The sequence below is a fragment of the Leiobunum rupestre genome, chromosome 9 (genome assembly GCF_980474605.1).
Source record: "Leiobunum rupestre chromosome 9, qqLeiRupe1.1.hap1, whole genome shotgun sequence".
Classification (NCBI taxonomy): domain Eukaryota; kingdom Metazoa; phylum Arthropoda; class Arachnida; order Opiliones; family Sclerosomatidae; genus Leiobunum; species Leiobunum rupestre.
Genome location: NC_143392.1, coordinates 18,238,163 through 18,259,057, shown reverse-complemented (window position 1 = coordinate 18,259,057; position 20,895 = coordinate 18,238,163). Strand labels below are relative to the sequence as shown.

At 36.3% G+C, this 20,895-nt stretch overlaps 1 protein-coding gene across 1 annotated transcript; it reads right to left on the bottom strand.

Annotated features, from left to right (window-relative positions):
* Nucleotides 1-6,635: 6,635 nt before the first annotated feature.
* Nucleotides 6,636-9,595, bottom strand: LOC149926755 (uncharacterized). The gene is made up of 5 exons (XM_090157750.1): nt 9,305-9,595; nt 7,688-7,913; nt 7,257-7,632; nt 6,993-7,194; nt 6,636-6,914 (listed from the first exon to the last, which is right to left on the bottom strand). The coding sequence occupies exons 1-5, from the start codon at nt 9,593-9,595 to the stop codon at nt 6,636-6,638; spliced, it is 1,374 nt and encodes a 457-aa protein (XP_090013876.1).
* Nucleotides 9,596-20,895: the final 11,300 nt, after the last annotated feature.

Genomic DNA, 20,895 nt, shown 5'->3' with positions numbered 1-20,895 from the left:
TAGACACATTTCAGTTTTTCAGACACATTTCAGTTTTCTAGACACCTTTCAGTTTTTCAGACACATTTCAGTTTTCTAGATACATTTCAATTTTCTAGATACATTTCAGTTTTCAAGACACATTTCAGTTTTCTAGACACATTTCAGTTTTCTAGACACATTTCAGTTTATCAGACACCTTTCAGTTTTCTAGACACATTTCAGTTTTTCAGACACCTTTCAGTTTTCTAGACACATTTAAGTTGCGGTGGTACTTAATTGTACCGTTGCGGTGGTATTATTTATCAGAAGTCTTAAACCTTTAATAGGTGTGAAGTAATCCATAAGGTCATAACTTATCTTAGATAAGTTGGCGAATTAGCTGAAATCCTTGGAGCAACCCGCGGCTTTATTAAGGGTACTTTAATATCGAATAAATAATGTTGGTTTTAGTGTTGTTTCTAACTTAGTAATAATAATAATAATAATTTTACCAATTTCTACTTTCTAAGAAATTGTAACAAATTGTTGGTACACGTGTCCTAATTGGAACCAATAGCTGCAGATTAGGGCAGTGATTGTTTATAATTCTACGGTGGCGACGGCCATTAAACGAAAATAAGAAGCCAATTGTCACGGAGACTCTTCGAAAATTATGAAAAATAAAACTTTTCTAGTTTTAGACCATTCTTTTTGGTTGACTTCGACTACGGAGTGACGTAGACAAGAGCGATTTTCGAATTGCACATCATAATTATTTTTCACAAGCAATGCGTGTTAGAAAATGATCCCAGTCGACATTTCGGGGCTTACGGTTTCAGCATAGACCAAAGCCAGGCGATCCGGAACGAGATTGCGTTGTAGAAAGGGGGCTTGTAGAAGGCAGGAGTCGAGGGTAAGAATAAACAGTAAACCTATCGGTTTACTTAAATAGAAAACGTCGCGTAAAATACCTAGAGAGAGCTAGGAATATAACACTGTGAACTATGACACCTTGGAAGAACATCAGAAATATATATCAATAATGATAGATGAGATGAGCATCAAACAAGATCTGATTTATCGACACAGCACTGTATAAAACATTGGCGTCACTAATTCAAATGATTGTCAAAATAATATAAAGAAGTTAATTGAAGATACCGAAGGAAAACAAGATGTTCCCCAGCTAGCCTCCCACATAATGCAATTAATGGTCCGTAGCTTGACAGGTATTTTTAAATTCCCGTATGCATTTTTTCCCTGCGATAATATGAAATCTGATGAATTGTATAGTATATTGTGGGAGGCTATTGAAAATCTCCAGTTGAGTGGATACAAAGTTCCCACGGTAGTCTGTGACAAAGCCGGAATCAATCAGAAGCTCATAAAAATATGCTGTCAAGATGAACCCAATGTCCCAATCCTTCAGGTGTCAATTATAAAACAAAGTACTTGTTTTCAAAGGGAGATTATATTTGCACCAAATTTGGCTAAAACAATACGTAACGGACTAGAAGCCAGCGGTAGTGACAAAAATACTAGGCTTCTAAGAAAAATGGAAAACACTTAATATGGAGTCACATCACACGTACGCCAAAAATAACCTGAGATCACTTTAATTTACAGCCATTTTCACGAATGAAAGTCAATTACTCCGTTCAAATTTTAAGTAATACAATGTCAAATGCTGTGGATCATCTTGTTGGTGCTGAAGCATCAGAAACTGTTACGTTCCTAAAAATGATGAACAATTTCTTTGACGCAGTCAATGTACACACCTTATCAGATGGAAAACAGAAACGAAACGCATTTCTGGACCCATAAAGAAGTGTTAGGGTAACTTTAATAATATTCTTAATTAAAATTAAAAATAAAATAAAATAGATGTATTTCTTTCTAGTGACTCAAAGAAACCTTTCTTGGTTATCTCGATGAATGGGAGCATAAGTCAAAGATGCTGCTCAGCCGAGACACAAGTGAAGGCTTACGGATTACTGGTAGTTTGTCCGTACAATGACCATTGATGGAAATTATTTATAACTATTGAAATTTCAGTTCATTCTATCATTGAAGCAAGCCAGGTGCTGTTAAATGCGGGAGCTAAATTTGTTTTAACTGAACATTTCGATCAAGATCCACTGGATAGGTATTTCGGAAAGCAAAGAGCCGCTACTGGCAGCAATGATAACCCTTATGTGTTAAATTACCAACAGAGTATATAAAAAATTAAATGTTTAAAGAAAGTAATCCTATCCCCTAAAAATGGATATGTCACTGTGAAATCCAAAAAATAAGAGGTTACGAAGATTGATAATCGACAATGAAACCGAATAAAGATGTTACGTTTAATTCAAGGCCAATGCTACACGCAAAAAGTTTAATTTGATATCAAAAATAAAAAATCAGAGATAAGTATTTTATATTTGAGTATTGCGGTATTATAATTTTGTACTATAATTTGATTTAAAATATCGCTAAGCTCATTTTGTATTGTTGAAATATCACAAAATCACGTAGGAACGTTTTCAGACAATAAATCCCTTTTTAGGTTTTCGTACCCTAGGAACTTTGGTTTTTATTTCTTCTAAGGTTTCTTTGCACTTTTTACAGGTCTTTATATTTTTATAATTACCTATTATGCTTACGATGAGTGTCTTATTTTCAGTAAAGCTAAGCAGCTATCAGTGGTTCTGTGATAGAGCGCTCAACTGTCAAGCCGAATGGCCTGGGTTCGAAACCTGGGTGGCGTATTTGTTTTAATCAAGAGAGAAAACGCCAAATTAGAATCAATAAGATGGAGTTGGAGAATACACCCATAACAAACGTAGCGACGGTGGGGCGCCAACGAAAAAAAACTTAACGCAATCGCAAGCCACACACACACACATTACATATAAAGGTTAACATTTCGTATCCGCACACACACGCACGCACACACACACACACACACACATTACATGTAAAGGTTAACATTTCGTATCCAAAATAATTTTGTTCAACGATAGTGAACTTTGGCGGTTAAATGTATTTTAAATTTGTTAAGCTTAAAGAAATGTTTGAAGCGAGATTGAATTTTAAATAATTTTTCAAGGCTATCATTTTAGGAGGCGTTAGATGCTATTTCTATAAGGGAAAATAGCCATGTGCTTTGTTTTCTACAAATTTTTAATGCCCTCTAATAAACATCGATGACCTTCTAATATTTCAAATATCTCCGGTTTCTTGTGGTCATCATTAGGCTCAAAAATATGCTTAAGCTTGTTTCTAGCAAAATCTTCATGCAAGTTTTTCATAGATAAGGGGTTATCAAAACCGACTAATTTGAGTTTTTCAAATATTTGGGTATTTCGGTATTTAATCCATTTTCGACAATAGCCCAAAATTTTGATTACAAGCAAGCTAAAATATACCTCTCCTCGGAAAAATTGTCCCTAGTGGTATTAATTTCTCGAGATGACTCGTAAAGATATATCTCCGCAATTCAAAGTTATTTACTAAAAACGTAATCCCGGTTCAATCCCACCCGGTATAAAATGTTAATTATAATTAAAATAATTGAGACGAAACAACAACCGAGTTTAATTTATTTAGAATATTATAAATTAAGTAGTTACAACAGCGTGTTAGACGTACTAAAACAATGCACAATTGAATTTAACCCTTTTAACAGTACAAGTTTATCAGTTAAATATAATACGAAGCACATTTTAATGAAATAAATATCTACATTAAATAACGAAACTAAACTATTGCATATCCTTCCACCGTTAAGGAATGAAGAGGGTTTTTGTATTTTTCTCGCTTTCGAAATACTTGCCGCATCTTTAACGCTCATTTTATTTCAACACTCGCCCTTGATGAAGATACTGTAGAATAGCTATATTCGACATCTGGTAGACGACGACTAGTAGATTCCTTGTTGACGTTGTGACACATACCGCATGAAAAAGACCAATGGCGTCCAATTTCCAATATCATATAATGACTCGCACACCCAGGATATCAATGACTACATTAGGAATCGTAGATATCCAAATATCCACACCAATAGAAAAAGCGAAAACCTTACCATTAACAAAGCACAAAAAGCCACTTGACTAAACGACCGCTCGTATATCCATAAATGTCAAACCAACACCAGCGCATTAATACAACTATATCTAAGTCGATAAGAAAACCCTTAAATATATTATAAAAAACTAAGTGGACCACCCACAGGGTCTACCCTTTAACCCTCTTATTTCGGCTGACTGCGCTAAAACAAGATTTGACCTTTAAAATTTCTTACGTAAAAAATGGTAGACTTTAAAAGCTATTAATATTTTCTTAATCTGAGCTTATAATTTTCAATGGACCGTAACATGTATCGGGTGGTTCTGTGGTAGAACACTTGCCTGTCATGCAGGAGGGCTCGGGTTCGAATCCCGCCCGATACGATGGCAAATTGAAACTAAGACGAATACCGTAAACAATTGGTGAAAACCCTGCTATTTGGACGTTTAGACGTTTACCGTAACCCTCAGCACTCGATCCGTCCCAAAAGTCAATAAGAAGCTGGAGAGAAAACACCCATACATACAAAACACAAACACAACCAACTCAACACCCATAACCACCATAACACAAACTCAACATTCCCACACTACACATGTACGTTACAATATTAACATTTCCAATAAAACTGAATTGAAACCGTCGTGAAGTTGTCACAGAATTGTTCAGGATTGTAGCGTCATTGAATTATGAGAGCACAATGGTTAAAATAAAACGACTTTATTTACATTTTAAAGCTTAGTTAATAAATCAATATAACTACAACTAATAGATTCTGGATTTTCATTAACATGGAAAACTTCAGTCACAGCATGAAAAAGGGCTAATATCTTATCAAGGTTCATAAAAATTTATATTTACCAAAATATTAGACCTAATTTTAACTCAATTTATATACATTTTTATCCCTATTATTTTTACATCGAACAAACGAAAGTCGCGACACTCCCCGCCATGAACTAACTTGTTCATAACTAATTTATATATTCCAATCGATACAATAATTGAATCAGTCTTTCGAGGATCAGTCCATTCGGTAAACGAACCGCACTACGTCTAATTTTCTGGTCACGGCCTTCAAAGGTTTCCAGGATAATCCCGATTTTCCAAAACATTCGTGGGCATCGGTTTTCATAAATCCTGACGACGTCATTGACTTTGAATTCAATAGTTTTCTTAGTGGGTTTTCGTTCATTGGCTATTCGAAGTTCTCGGAGATATTCTTTGTGCCAGCGCTGCTAGACACGATCTAGAAGTTGTTGACGATATTGAAAGCGAAGAGTCAATTCTTGACGGTTCGAGGGAACGTCATCTTGTTTTGAATACGTCCTCGACGGTAACGAGGTCAGTCATCCTCCAGTTAGAAAGTGTCCTGGTGTAAGCGCGGATGGTTCCTGATGGTCATTATAAACGAATGTCAGCGGCCGTGAATTCAATATAGCATCGATCTCTATGAGCAATGTCTCCATCTCTTCATACGTCAGAGTCGATCGTCCCAAGGCTTTCTTCATAGTGGTTTTAGTCAGTCCTATAAGTCGTTCATAAAATCCACCCCACGATAAACTTCCAATTAATTCTCAAATTTGAAATGCGAGCCAATACCTCTGGGCTTCTGATTGCGTTCCAGATTTCTTGCAAATCTTTATTGGTCCTTTTAAATGTTAGAGCATTGTCAGTCACGACAGTCTGGGGGAAAAGCCATTAAAAAGTTTTCGGCTGAAAGATCAGACACCATTTCTAAATGGACAGCCCTTGTAACGCAGCAGGTGAATAGAGCAACGTAGGACTTTTCTGTGGTTCTCTGGGCTTTGGTATATATTGGGCCGGCAAAGTCGATGCCTGTACGCTCAAAGGGTGTGGCTTGGGTTATTCGGTCCGCCGGTAACGGTGCTTCTATCATCGCTCCTGGCTGGGCACGAAGCTTTTGACAAATTAGCCATTTTTTAATTAGTGATTTTACCAAATGTATCGATCTTGGTATCCAAAACTTATCCGGCAAATCAGTCAGAGTTACAAATACCCCTCCATGGTATGATACTATTTTACAATAAGCAAGGCCAATGGATTCGTAGTCGAGACGATCAACGGTTGCTTTTCCAAGCAAGTGAATTCCAATTTTTCGAGTCGACCGCCAACGCAATCGTCACTTGTGGAGCGCTTTGATTGTGATAATACCTTGGAATTCTGATTTTGCCAAGATTTGGTAAGTCATTACACCGATCGGTGAACTCCCTCGCTAGATCTTCGGGTAATTGTTGCTCCCATACAATTAATTTTTCATCTTCACTTCGTGTTGTCCACAGCTTTTGGAACAGGAACTTTCCACGAATTGTAAACGGAGCGATTAATCCAAGCGGGTCAAAAATTCGAGATATCGCTTGTAAAACGAATCTTTTCGTATTGTTATTATCGGTGAGAAAGTTCATTAATCCACCAGTATCAAATATGAAACAATCATCTTCTGGGTTCCAGGTTAAACCCAACACTTTAGATTCAGGATTTCGATGTTCATCAAGATGAAACGAATTCTTGTCCGATTCAGTTTAACCCTAGCGTTCTCTTAACTCTCTGGAATTAGATTTCCACTTGCGTAAGTTCATTTTAACTTGACCAAGTACTTCTTAGGCTTCGGTAGATAAGGCTATAGCTTCTTCTACATTATCACCACCAGAATGCAAATCATCAACGTATAACCCCTTCTTTAGGATTTCACAGGCTCGAGGATACAATTCTTCATTTTTCTTTAGGTGATATCTGATTGTTGCAGCCAAGAGAAAGGGACTCGAAGTTACTCCAAAGGGAATCCGAGTCAATTCGTAAACTTGAAAATTCGACTGCTCTTGTAAATTGAAACTCCATAGAAAACGGACGGCACTCCGATCTTCCGGAGCCAACGATATCTGGAGGAACGAATAAAGGCAATTCGAATTTTTCTGAAGTTATAATGCTCCTTGCTTACACGACGAGGCCTCGAATACCACTCTGACTCTTGTTGCCTCACTAGTTGACCGGATGACAGCTCGATGCGGTAAATAATAAATTGGTCGATCTTTCTTCGACAACGGATCATCAACAATCTTGATGATGCCAGAGGCAAGTTGTTCCCTCATGATGCCACTGTAATCTTGAAATAAGACTGGGTGGTTACGAAATCGCTTGAATAAGTTAGTCTTCTTTTCGCTGTTATGAAATTGTCCTCGAGATCTTCGTTACCAGTTTTCCAGGGAAAATAAACTTCATACCGGTCGGACTTGCAAGTTATGCTTTCTTCGAATCTCTGGACGATCTCTGAAGTGGTATTGCTCTCCGAGTATGAATGATATTTGATGCCAATGCAATCCAACTCCCAACATGACTGGATCTGTGTTGAAAGATTATCTTCTGTAGATACCATTAACGCCGTGGCTTGATCTATCTTTGGTGTAAGCTCCGTATTGGTTGTTTTTCCGTGAATAGTCCATCCTAGGATGGTTTCAACTGCCGCCAATCCTTCGGACAGTCTCAGTATTTTTGTGGTTGCTATGGTGTAATACCATTCCGCGCCAATCAGGATCACAATGCTCGCTTCTTCACCATTCTCTAATTTTCCTCCAACATCGGCCAATTCCAATTTTTTTTCTTGTAATTCCAGTAGTACAAATAGACGGTACTACGAAGGCTTGAATGGTAGCACGGCACTTGGGGTCTCTTAAATTCTGAAGTACGAATTGAACCTTATTAACTGTATGTACTTGACCTTCTATCCCAAATTTATGAACTGATAAGGTTTCTGTTCCAACAACTTCCAGCTTGAGTCTCTCTTCGATATCTTCCTGTATGTACGTTCTGGTACTCCCACCGTCCAAAATACATCGCACTTGATAAACAGGTCCTTGAGTAACAGCTTTCAATGCTGCAATCTTCGCCGTGGCGGTTTGTAAATAGACTCTTCCTAGTTGGTTGGTAACGAAAGAGAGTTGGACCGAGGTATTAGCCAGCGATTTCGTTTCTGTTCCATGATTGACATTGTATTTTCAATGCTCACAGATTTACATAACGATGCAGCTCTCACCAATATTCTGGACAGTCTTTAATCTAAGTTTCTGGTCTTCAATTCCCGGGTTTCGGCACCATAAAGTTGTCACAGAATTGTTAAGGATTGTAGCGTCATTGAATTATGAGAGCACAATGGTTAAAATAAAACGACTTTATTTACATTTAAAAGCTTAGTCTATAAATCAATATAACTTGAAAAGGTCTGGATTTTCATTAACAAGGAAAACTTCAGTCACAGCATGACAAAGGGCTAATCTCTTATCAAGGTTCATAAAAATTAATATTTACCAAAATATTAGACCTAATTTTAACTCAATTTATATACATTTTTTATACCTATTATTTTTACATCGAACAAACGAAAGTTGCTACAGGTTATGCCACCCTTTAAACTGCAAACACGGTTTTTCAACTTTGCCCCGGTAACGCATTTTGGACTTTGCCCCGGCAAGGCGTTCGCGACATACGGACACACAGACACACACACACAGACAGACAGACACAGTGATTGTAAAACCCCTCCTAAGAGACTTTAACCCCTCGGAGAGGTAAAAACCAGTCAGGCCCTCGGTCAGGCCCAATTTTATTTATAGATTAAAAAAACTTTCGTTAGCTAGCGTAGTTGCTTGAGTGGCTATTTTTAAGAATAGGCCCCTTTCCTATATATTTTTTTGCTTGCGCTATAATATAGTATTTGTCGCAAGGAATCTTTTGCCGTTAAAATTATTTGTCGATAATGAATACTAAAGGAGATATACTTAATTTAAAATTATACATAATGGTCGCGTGCGCATGCGCCCGTCGGCCTAGCGCCGGTGTGATCGGTTTTATTTTAGGAGGCTTAGAGCGAAATTGTAAGTGTTTTGGGTGGGTTAATATCGGCTTGGTACTGTCCTCTAGCATGGAGAAAGAGACAGGAGGTTTTATGAAAGAGCTTTCTGCCAACTCCCACAGGATGGGAGAGTGGAGGGAAGACAAAAGAGTTGAGCCGCACCGGTCACGTGTCTCTCCGTTTCACGGTGGAAATGATGCCATCTCTCAACCTCGATAGCATAGTCACATGTTTCAAATTATTGCGCAATTTGGTTATGGTTCTACTTTTCTTTCACGCCCGCTATTTTTAATGATTTGATTTGACAAATTCTGGAATTTGGAAAAAAGCTTGTAAAGTGGAGATAGTATAGCAGGAGTTATCGTTATTCAAAAATCCTTTAATAACCAAAATTGAATTATCTTTAGGAATATTAGCACTTACAGATTTAGGCACTCTAGCCTTTGAGGGACCAGCTTCATTGCTTACAACAGCTTCAATACCCAAATCCATTTCATTCCCAGTTTGTTCAAATGCCGTTACTGCCACGGGTAAACTTGTTTTTGCTGATCTTTTTAGATCAAAGGTTATTTGTGGTAAATCAGGCCTAAACTCAATTCTTAGGCGATTATAGTCAACTATTGCTTTACAATCGGGATATATTTTAGACGCAATAAAATCAAGCAAATGAAGGCCACCCAAAGAAGTGACTCTCGAAAGAGCAACGTATGCCATGCCACTTTGAAACACGTTCCGACGCTCGGTCCTATATTTATCAAAGCACATTCCACACTCATACCTTGACACTTATGTATAGTAGCCCCATAAGCCAAAACCACTGGAAATTGACTTCTTGAAACATAAAGGTTTGTCATAATTTCTAACTTAACGGTAACTCTTTAAATTTTTTCTTCAATGGTATGATTATCAAATAAAACCAATAACTGTGAAATAATTACATTCGCATTCTTTTTAAACCCATTTACAGTACCGATGGCTCCATTAACAAGTCCTTTGTCCATATCAAGATTTATCCTTAACATAATACGTGCATTTAGGAAAAGCAGAAGTCTGGATTCCAATCCTGCTGTCACTGATAAATTGCTCTCAACAACGTTGGGTTAAATGATTTTGGTTATTTCATTTTTAACTACTTTTTGAGTAAAAAATAACCCAAATGTAGTTGAAAATCTTGAAACGCAATATTTGGGTTAAACAAAATTAGGTTGTTCTTAAGATAATATAATAGCAACCCAAAATTTGGTCATACTATCGAAGTTCCCATAAAACAAGTATACTTGTTTTATTCCTCCAAGATCTTGTATCGTTTCCATAAGTGATTAAAAGGATTCTTAATTTTTTATTCTAAAGGTATAGAATATTTTAAATTTTATTTACTATTTATAATTAAAATTTTTCCAATATTTTAAATTTTATTTACTATTTATAATTTAAATTTTTCCAATATTTTAAATTTTATTTACTATTTATAATTTAAATTTTTCCAATATTTTAAATTTTATTTACTATTTATAATTTAAATTTTTCCAATATTTTAAATTTTATTTACTATTTATAATTTAAATTTTTCCAATATTTTAAATTTTATTTACTATTTATAATTTAAATTTTTCCAATATTTTAAATTTATTTTTATGTTGTGTTGATATTTCAGCGGAAGAACATAATGAGCTCCCTTGTTTAAATTTATTGCAAATTGCCAAGGCCCTACGATGATCAAATTTATAAACAAAAATAATTGTTAATTTATAACCCAAAATTGAGTCATATATTAACCATATTTTGGGTTAATATATTGAAAAACTGAGAAAAGAAAAACAGTCTCTAAAGAGTAAAATAAATAAGCTTCAAAGAAAATTGATGCGTAAAGAGAAAGTTGAGCCATTTGAAGATATGTTTTTAGGGATACGTGATGATGAACCATTCTGCACCAAAGTTAATTTTATGAAAATTTTAATGAAGCAGCTAATGGAATTAATGAAAACAAACCAGAAGAGACCACGTAAGTGGCATCCTGCCATAATTAAATGGTGTTCTTACGTTAAAACCAAATCAACATCGGCCTATGAAGCGTTCAGAGAAGTGATTCCACTACCAGCTCCCAGAACTTTATATACATATACCTCAATACTAACTACTAAAAGTGGGTTTTCCGATGAAGGAATTCAACAAATGTAGGAAAAAATTGACCTAAAAAATTTGGATGAGCACCAAAATATTTTTCTCTCATAGTTGATGAAATGAAGATCAAAGAAGATCTTGTCTATAAAGGCAATACAGGTGAAATAGTTGGATTTACTCATCTAAATGAAGCAGGTGATAACCTAAAATCAGAGGAGATTAAAAAGACTGGAGAACTATCAGCTGATCTCCTCCCAGTGGCGAGTCACGTGATGGCTATAATGGTCAGAGGTCTTACTACAAATTTCAAGCTTGTTTTGGCCTACTTTCCATGAAACGAAATGAAAGCCGAAGAGTTGTACTCTATTATGCAAGAAGCCATAGAAACTTGTGAAAATAGTGGCTTTAAAATATTGACAATCGTATGTGATAAATCGGCCATCAACCAAAAATTTATAAGAATGAGTACTGATATGGATACAGAAAAGGATACGCGTATAAAGCTATTCTTTCGCGCATTGAAAGTGAGCGAGTTTTGCTTTTCGCCCGTATTCTTTACCGTATTATTTTTCGCTATTCTTTCGAGTTTTGCTTTTCGCGTACCGTATTATTTTCGGTATTCTTTCGCGCATTGAGAGTTGGCAAGTTTTGCTTTTCGCCCGTATTTTTTACCGTTTTATTTTTCTATTTTTTCCACTATTAATAAAGAGTGGACTTATTATAAATTATAAAAAAGATTGGACTAATAATTCACGATTATCGTAGCGCCCACGCTCCGCTCAAGTCTTTGTCGAGAATGCCGGTTCCGGGTTTTGAGACGTCCTAGTATTTATTTAAAACACTCCTACTGAAACGGATTGGATTCAAACATCCAAATGACACTCACTTACCAATTTTCGCCCTTTCTAGATTCGAACCCACCACTTTACGACTACACCACAATTTACCACGCCAAAAACTTATTTTTAAATCACATATTTTTTTACTAAAAGACCAAGGCTTAAGATTCTCGAGCTTATGCATCGCATATGGACGCCATTTTATTTTATTTTTCATAGAGCAAAGTCAGGACTCAGTAAAAGAGGCTAACACAACAAGGTTAAAATTTCTGACCAAAACGCTACCGCCATCTGGTGAGACCTATTTATATTTATCTGGAAATATTCAATATTTTTAGAAAATTAATTATACATTTTCTATTTAAATTTAATAGAAATTATATAGCAATGGCACTCAATGAAACTATAATCGAAGTTCCTTTAAAAGTTTTACCACTATACAACAACCCCTTTTACCTGTACCCGCGCGGAAAAAATTACTATAGTAAAAAAACAAAACGGCATCTCACCACCCAAATCGCCTACTTTTTCCTTTAACTTTCCCATAGCGTCAAGGCAACGAGTTTAATGTTAAAAGTCGAGGTACCTATATAATACAAAATAACTATAAATACGAAAAAATAACCTTAACATATCTTTTTCCAAGTTCTAACATATCTTCAAGGCCTACTACGATTTTTCTAAATTCCGGGGGTCTGCTAAAAAAAACCGATCCATCGACCAATCGCCTTTCGTCAGAAGAACATTTTTAGGCTCATCGCCAAACATTTTCTTACGTACCTGGTAAAGTAGCGGATAAAGTCACGTGATCGTTATAGCCGCGTTACTGAACTATTTCCATCCGCACGAAAGGTGGAAAGCAAACGAAATTACATGCCGCACGAAAATTACAACTAGGAGTTGAGGAGCAGAATTCGTCGAAGAACTCTTGTTTCATTTATATGCTTCTGGTAAAATACAATCAAAGACATTGGATTCGCAACCGTTTCAAAGTCGGTTTATCGAATGTCGAGTAATTAATTATCAATTATAAGTAAATTTGCGCTAATTGAGCCGTGAAATATTTAAAATAGGAGCTTTCTCGTTCACCTCGAAAGGCCAATTAGACTGATTCGACCCGCAATCGGCACCTGACGTCGACTAGGCCATCCGCTAATTGATTAGCAAACTCTAGCTGGATAATCCGACCTACGATACACCGCGGCATCCGTATATTGTCACAACTAATCAGATATGTCCGATATAAAATGTCTAGAAGTCGGAATCAACTAATTTATTCACATTGTTTTGGCAGAAGCTAAAGATCATCAGGATAATTATTCGAGAATAGGTGGTCTAATATTAATAATAATACTCAGCTATGCTAATGCCTTAGTCAAAGTGAATAAAAACCACATATGGACTATAATGTAGTTATTTCGTCGTAGTTAGTCGCAAGCCATTCCCTGCGCGACACTGATGAGCTCCAAAAAGGGCGTTAGAAATTCTAGCTATTTCATTTCCATTTTAATTGGTTTTTGACTCGAAGATCTATTTGTATGGTTTTAATAGTGTTCTCGTAGACATATTGGTCGCAGTATTACGTAAGTTTTATCATTACTTTAAATTTTTATGGTTTAGCTTTTTTGCCCCTTTTCATTTTGGACGCATTTCTACCTTTTCGCATATTTTAACAAATACCCTAGTCATCGAGCGAGTTTTAATGCCTTCAAACGGCTGGCCTGGTTATAATGCGTAGGGGGGTGGAGACCAGCCCTTCATGGCACGTGAGCGAACAGCCTTTAACCTCAACAAGTTTTTATGGAAAGGGAAACCGAAGTACTCGTGGAGAACTTGCAAACTCAACGCTGAAGAATTTGTACCGAGTTTTCATTCAGTGCCACAATCTCCTACCTTAGACAAATCTATGTCCTATATTTATCGCCTGCTCCGAAGCCGACGATGCTCACACCATACAACTGCACAGTGTTTCTAAGAGCCCAAATTTTGGCCAAAACTAAAAAATGATCCGTTACAAATAATATTTACATTTTTGTAATAAGGAAATAATGGAGTGACGAAACACAAAACGTTTTTAGCTGTGACCCCTAGCGGCGAAGTTACTTTCCCTGAAGGAGCACAGGGTTTTCGTTGGTTTAATTTGAGACATCTTAGCGAATTAAGAACGTGGGAAAACAACAGTTACAAATAGTTCAAGGGTTGGAAAAGCCATTTTGGAGCGTGTTAACACGCGATTTATTCCGAGAGACGCGTGTGGATAACTATAATGTTTTCCAAAATTTATAAGTTAACGTTACAATTAGTCCATTTAATAATTTTATGCAGTTTTCCTTCGCAACCTTTGGAGAAAATTGGGTTTTAAAATTTAGAACTTAATAATTAAATTCCTAGCGAAAATTTGGCTAGAAATAATTTTAGCAGAATAGTTCTACCGTTGCGCAAAATAGTGTTACCACTTGATAAAACTAATTTGCACACATAATAATATAAGAAACAATATGAACTTAATCTAGGGTACATAAAAAAGATTTAATTATCAGATAAAAATTGTAAGGGTTTTTCTTAACCTTTTTCAAAGTCGCTATTCCTAGCCTAAAGGAACCTTCGCGACTTTGCCTACATTAGTTTCATTGGTCCTCCCTTCTCGCGTAACTTTGTCATTTGGGGTTAGCGAGATTATTTAGGGTGCCTAGGGGTAAATTGCTTAAGTTACTGAATTGAGGATTGCCAAGTTAAAGAAATAAGATTAAAGTTTTATACACTACGCATTGGAAAAATAATTAATACACTACACATTGGTATATAATTAATAAACTACACTACAAATTGACTGGTGACGACATACTAAGAAAATAACACGTGATTTTCAATTTACAACGAGACCACTCTTGGCCCTTACTCTGATCATTACGAAGGCCCGAGTACTATGACTCATAACGGCAGAATGCCAATGACTAAATGGTCATATATATATTTATATATAATATAGTACCTTTTATTTGTCCATGAGTTTTCTCCCAGGCTGCTCGCTTTACGGGGGCACACGCACATCTTTCACGCCACTATCCGTGGTGGGCACAAACCGCACTTTTCGCGATTACCCGGGTTTGCTAGATGAACGACGGTGGCTCTATCGTTACCGACTCTTAGTTATCTCGTAACTTGGCCATTATCGTGGCATTGGCCTCTCGGGTCAAGCGCGACCAGTCGAGGAAGTGTGTCCAGAAAAGAGTGACTCGTTTTGCCACAAGCCCGCGGTTTTGTTCTCTCGCGTGTCACGTGATCCGGTTCTTGGCGGGAAAAGTATTTTCTCCAACCGTCATTTGGGCCCGGATAATTTTTGCTTGGCTCCAAACCAATGAAAATCTAACGTGTCTTGACGTTCATTTTTTTAATAAGGGGCCCACAGGCGGGACACCTAAAAGGGTCAGTCGCACCAATAAATCACTGGTTCAAGTTATGTCAAAACTGGCGCCACCAAACGCCAGCCATATATAACACTAGAAATAAGTCACTTTAAGCAATGGTTAACAATAGGTAAAATTCTCCGAACTTGGTAATTGGCAACCCTCAATTCGGACGGACAATAAAAATATTGGGGAAAAGAGAGAAAGGGGTTAATGGGCTCGAGGGGGAATACGCGGAACTGAACGGGACGGACATCACTCTATCCCAAAACAAGCGACGACGACAAGATAGGAGAGAGAAGACAACGTAGGGGGAGGGGGGGCTGAGACTACCTGTGGCCACACGGTCACCTTTGACCCCCCCCCCCCCCCCCCCCGAAGAGATAAGACTAAAAATATATTCCCACGGATACCCCTCGCAGCAACGACCAGCGCCGCCGCTAGGAGTCACCTGAAAATATTCCCCGTCCTAAACTATAGAATTGGTCGATTGCTTGCTGGCACATATAGGTTTTAGCATAAGTTAATGATACCTGGTTTTAGTGCAGTTATATTAAAAAGATTAAAATATTAAATTAGTCGCTACAAAATCGAGAGGCTGATAATTCCCCGCAATCGGTGTACAAACTTGTAGCTTTGACAGTACTAAAAGGATTACGAAATTGATTACAGAATTAGCATTGCCGAAGGCTGCACTCAATTTCATATCACTGTAATCGGTGTGCATAATTTTAGGAAGTGGTTAGCCCTTCGATAAATACTGATACCTGTACCGATAGTACATCGCCATCAAGATAGATGGCGGTACGGGTTCTAGGAAGGGGGCTTCTCCCACTTCCAGCTCTTTGTAAATAACAAGTTTGGTTTGGCAGTTCGCGGGAGATGCCGACGAATAAAGAACACGTCTATTCGCTAGCGAAACGGGTATAGGTGGCGCTGCCGTGGCTACCCCTGCAGCTTGGTTTTCCGGCGTATAGTGGTGATCAAAATCAAAACAAATCCAAGAAATATGGCGGTTCACATTAACGCTAGAGGTGGGAGAAGTTGTGCGGTCCCTTTTTGCAATAATACTGCGCTTAAAAAACGTAAAACTGAAGAAAATAGTGAAGAACCAAAGCCAGGATTATCATTTCATAAATTCCCAAGTTGTAAGAAACTTTTAAATGCTAACCTAACTATTAATTAATGTTTTAAATGTATGGTTAACAAAGATAAAGTCGGGGAAAAGGCCTAGTAAGTGGGCTCAGATTTGTAACGCCCATTTTACAGATGATGAGTTCTTGGAAAGAAATGGTGAGATGCAAATAATATTAATTATTTTAAAATAAATTAATCGGAAAACTCATCAATAGATGATAGATCTGTAAGAAGACATTTGAAATGTAACGCCATTCCCTCCCAAAAATTGCCATGTAAGCCAATTAAAGAATCAACCGAAGTTAGAATAAAAGAAAGAGCTCAACGTTACGTAAAGCGTTCTAAAGGTATTCTTATTTTATGGTAAACTTTTGTGAAATAATAAATAGAATAATAACATAAATTTAATTTTAAATCAAGCAGTTCTATGTTCAACATCGCCAATAATAGATTCCATTGCTCCAAAAGTTGTTGAAAGCGCAAGTGAACCAGCTCCGGATGATAATGTTTTGTCATTATCGAACTTAGCTGTGCTATCTGAAGTAACAACTGAAGCTCAAGGAAAGGACCAATCTCACAAACCATCTAGAGTGACGAATGCGTCTATTGGGGTTCAAGTTTATTTGGACCATGGAAAGTATTTTGCTGGGTCAAGAGTTGGAATTTCAAGCAATGGAATGAAAAATGCTGATTTTGTGTCTCTTACTGGCATTGGGAAAGAACTATTTGAAAGCCTTTCAAGTGAGGTTTTAGGGCTTGAAAACCAGAGCGAGCTCGCTAATTATCTAATGCCTGTAAAAGATAGGGTGTTGTTAACCCTAATGAAGCTTAAGTCAAATTTGACATTTGACGCTTTGGCTTCATTATTTGTCATTTCGAATCGAACAGTTTCAACATATTTCAAACGAACCCTTTGTGCCCTTGCTGAAGTTTTAAAGAAATTTATCTTTTGGCCGGATATAGAAAATATCAGAAGTAACTTTCCTAAATGTTTTAAAGAGTTTAATAATACTCTGCATTGTGTTGGACTGTTCAGAAGTACCTATGATGAAGCCCAACACATTTCACGACAGAGTGGCAACCTACAGCCATTATAAAGGAACTCACACAATAAAAATAATCATTGGAATTTCACCTTCTGGCATGATCACACTCGTTAGCGACCCCTGGGGTGGAAAAGTAAGCGACAAGGAAGTCACCATTGAGAGTGGGGTCATAAATCTTAGTGAACAATTTATTGATGGAATTATGGTTGACAAAGGTATGCCTAAAAGTGTAATATGTTAAAAAAAATATTTTAAAACTCATTTCAACTTAAATTTAGGCTTCCTTATTGAAGATGAATGTGCGGCCATACCTCCATTTTTGAGGAAAAAAAAACAGTTTAGTAAGGAAGAAAGTGTAAAAAATCAAAAAATTGCATCCGCTCGTGTTCACGTGGTGACGTGGAGAGAACGATTCAAAGAATCAAATTATTTAAAATTTTAAATGATAAATTTGACCTTGATTTAGTTCCCTACTGTGATGAAATTCTGAATGTCACATGTGGATTAGTAAATTTACTAAAACCAATTCTAGCAGATGATAAATTTGATGACTAAGTTTAAATCTTATTTAATGACGATGGTGATTATTTTATTAATTTTTATCAAATAAATTTAAAAATCTTTTATTATAAATAAGACTTCAAGTAAAAATTCATTTATAACATTAATTGATCAAATTCATTTTACTTTTTTTTATATAATACTAATTGGCACAGTGCAAAATAGGAACTTTTTTGTTTTAAAAATCACTTACTCTTGACTAGTAATGGTAAATATAATTTGAAATAAAAATTGCACAATTTGACTATGTTATGTTTCAAATAATCTTCGTCTCTTTGAATATCAATTAAAAAATAGCCCTTTGGAGAATACAAGAAAAATAAGCATGTTTTTATGTTTAACACATAAAGGCCAAGCTGAATTTGTGCATAGTAGCCTCTGCAATCGTTAGTTGGTAAATAAATTCCGTCTTTTCCAATTTTCAAGAAGTTTAGTTAGTTTTGAGCGACAGCATCTTCAATTGATATTTTCTTTGCTACATAAGGACTCCTAATCTCGAGTAATTTTATCTCTCCATTTTCCATATACAGGGTGTCTGAAAATATTCGGCATGGACATTTTTCTCAAAAACAACTCATACTAAAAATCTTAAATTTTTAGGATATGTTTCCTTAGTAATGGTTCTCTTTAATCTGTGAATTTCAGAAGAATCTGAAAATATTTCTCGGATTTGGAAAAATTATTTTTTCACCGGCAGGTGGTAGACAAAAATGTTCAATGGCAAAGTTGAAGAGAATACTCTGAAACCTAAGAATACATTTTGTTCTGTGAATTTATGGGGTGTTTGGACCTAGATAATGGGGTCCGAAAAATAACAAGTTGGTACTACCCAAATTATGTTTTTTGTTTAAAAATTACAAAAATGGTCCGATGATTCCCCCTTCTATTCTGCTGCTATGCAAGTCTCGCAACGATAAACGAGATTTTGGAAAGTTCTTCTGACCATATCAGGTGTGACCTAGGAAATTCCAAACTAACAAGTAAGTACTTTTAAACAAAAAGCAGAATTTGGGTAGTACCAACTTGTTATTTTTCGGGCCCCATTATCTAGGTCCAAACACCCCCAAATTCACAGAACAAAATGTATTCTTAGGTTTCAGAGTATTCTCTTCAACTTTGTCATTGAACATTTTTGTCTACCACCTGCCGGTGAAACAATAATTTTTCCAAATCCGAGAAATATTTTCCGATTCTTCTGAAATTCACAGATTAAAGAGGTCCATTACGAAGGAGCATATTCTGAAAATTTCAGATTTTTAGTATGAGTGATGTTCGAGAAAAATGTCCATGCCGAATATTTCAGACACCCTGTATAATCCATCTGGACTAAAAGCTAGAAATGGATTTTTTAAGTTAATTAAGAGGCCATATTCCAATACTTGTACTTTTTTAAGCCACGAAAATTTGGCCCGAGCAACTTTCTCCATTTTGTTCCCGTAGACTACCGAAGGCACATTTAGTTCTCTACCAGACAAATGATTTTCTAGAAGTTTTGAAGCAGTATTTGCTTTATTTTGGATGACAAAATCTTCTTAAAAGTAGTTCCAGTTAATCGCACTTTTCTTCCCTGTTTCCACTCGTCTGATTTTTGGTCTAACTGAGCGTGTATTTTGGCTTCTTCTAAATCTACTTGAACAAATTCCCTAAAGAACTGGGCTTCTTCAGTTGACATGTTACGAGTAAAATTGTTCTCGTAGTGTGCTGGAACATTAACGGTATCCCCTAAAAGGTTACCAATAAAATTATTTATGTCCAAATCAGAGGGGTCAATTTGGCGCCGTTTAGTGTAATTGTCAATAATTTCCCCATTTTCTTCTATAGTTGGAATATTAGATACAGCTCATGTACCTACTAAGTTTTTTTTTGGTTTTGCATTCCAATTAACAAATTCTTTTAGACTAGGGGGTAAATGCCTTGCACCCATTGGCTCGTAAAGGAGACTAGATAAAATTCGTTCTTCACAATTTTCTAAGCTGTTAATGCAAAAAACAGGTTTCACAACTTTTCTAACGCAATCTAAATCTTTAATTTTTTGTGAATGATAGTGAGCTTGCACGTTAGCCTTCATTTTTCCCCATTTTTGAGGTTTTGATGTACAAGAGATCTCATTAGGGAGCTGGTCTAACTCTTCATACCGATTTATGTAAAATAGACCTGCTACACTGTGTTTACAAAATCCAGAGTTTCTAAAAAATAATTTTAAATATGTTAGGGTAACTGCGCTTAAGGAGGCAGATATCGCGTACACAAGCTCTGGGTTTCCAAAGGCGCTTATAAACTCAAAAAGCCAATCTTGGGCGGTTGACCAAACTTTGTCTATGGAGATTCTGTATGCATCAGCAGAAGTTCCCATTTTCGTATTTCCAGCGCCGCTGGAAACCCAGCTTTTGTATATCAAAAAATCCCAAGTAGGAAAGAGGAGAGTGAAGCTTGAGCATCATGGTACTAAAAATAGCTAACTGCTATGCCTCAATCAATACTTTAACTAAGGGTTGCTTTGCTAATTATTATTATTATTACATTTTTGGGATATGATGTTTATTCTTCATCACACCACAGACAATGATTATAAATAAAAACATTTACCTGCTTTTACAGGAGCAGTTGACACTTTGAATTACATGTTTTTTATCTTCCAATTTCAATACTAGCTTTAAGGAATGTGGTTCCCCACTTGGTGCGCTAGACTGAATTACAAATCCTTGGATTGACATTAGGCCATCTTCTTCGTGAGAGAAAAAAAACTTTAAAGATCCTTTTGGGCTTTCTCTAAACATCCGTTCTCCTTCTTCTAAGGCTCTTGGCTTTTTCCCAATGTATTTCCAAATTTCAACCATGGTGAGATTCACTTTTATGGAATAAATAGAGGTTAAAATAGTATAATATAATAGAATACCAATTAA

Coding starts and splice junctions, on each gene's coding strand:
- LOC149926755 (XM_090157750.1), bottom strand. CDS start 9,595: ATGGCATACGTTGCTCTTTCGAGAGTCACTTCTTTGGGTGGCCTTCAT. Junction 7,195..7,256: donor ATAACTTGCAAGTCCGACCG/GTATGAAGTTTA, acceptor ATTTCATAACAG/CGAAAAGAAGACTAACTTAT. Junction 6,915..6,992: donor AGGCAACAAGAGTCAGAGTG/GTATTCGAGGCC, acceptor TCGTTCCTCCAG/ATATCGTTGGCTCCGGAAGA.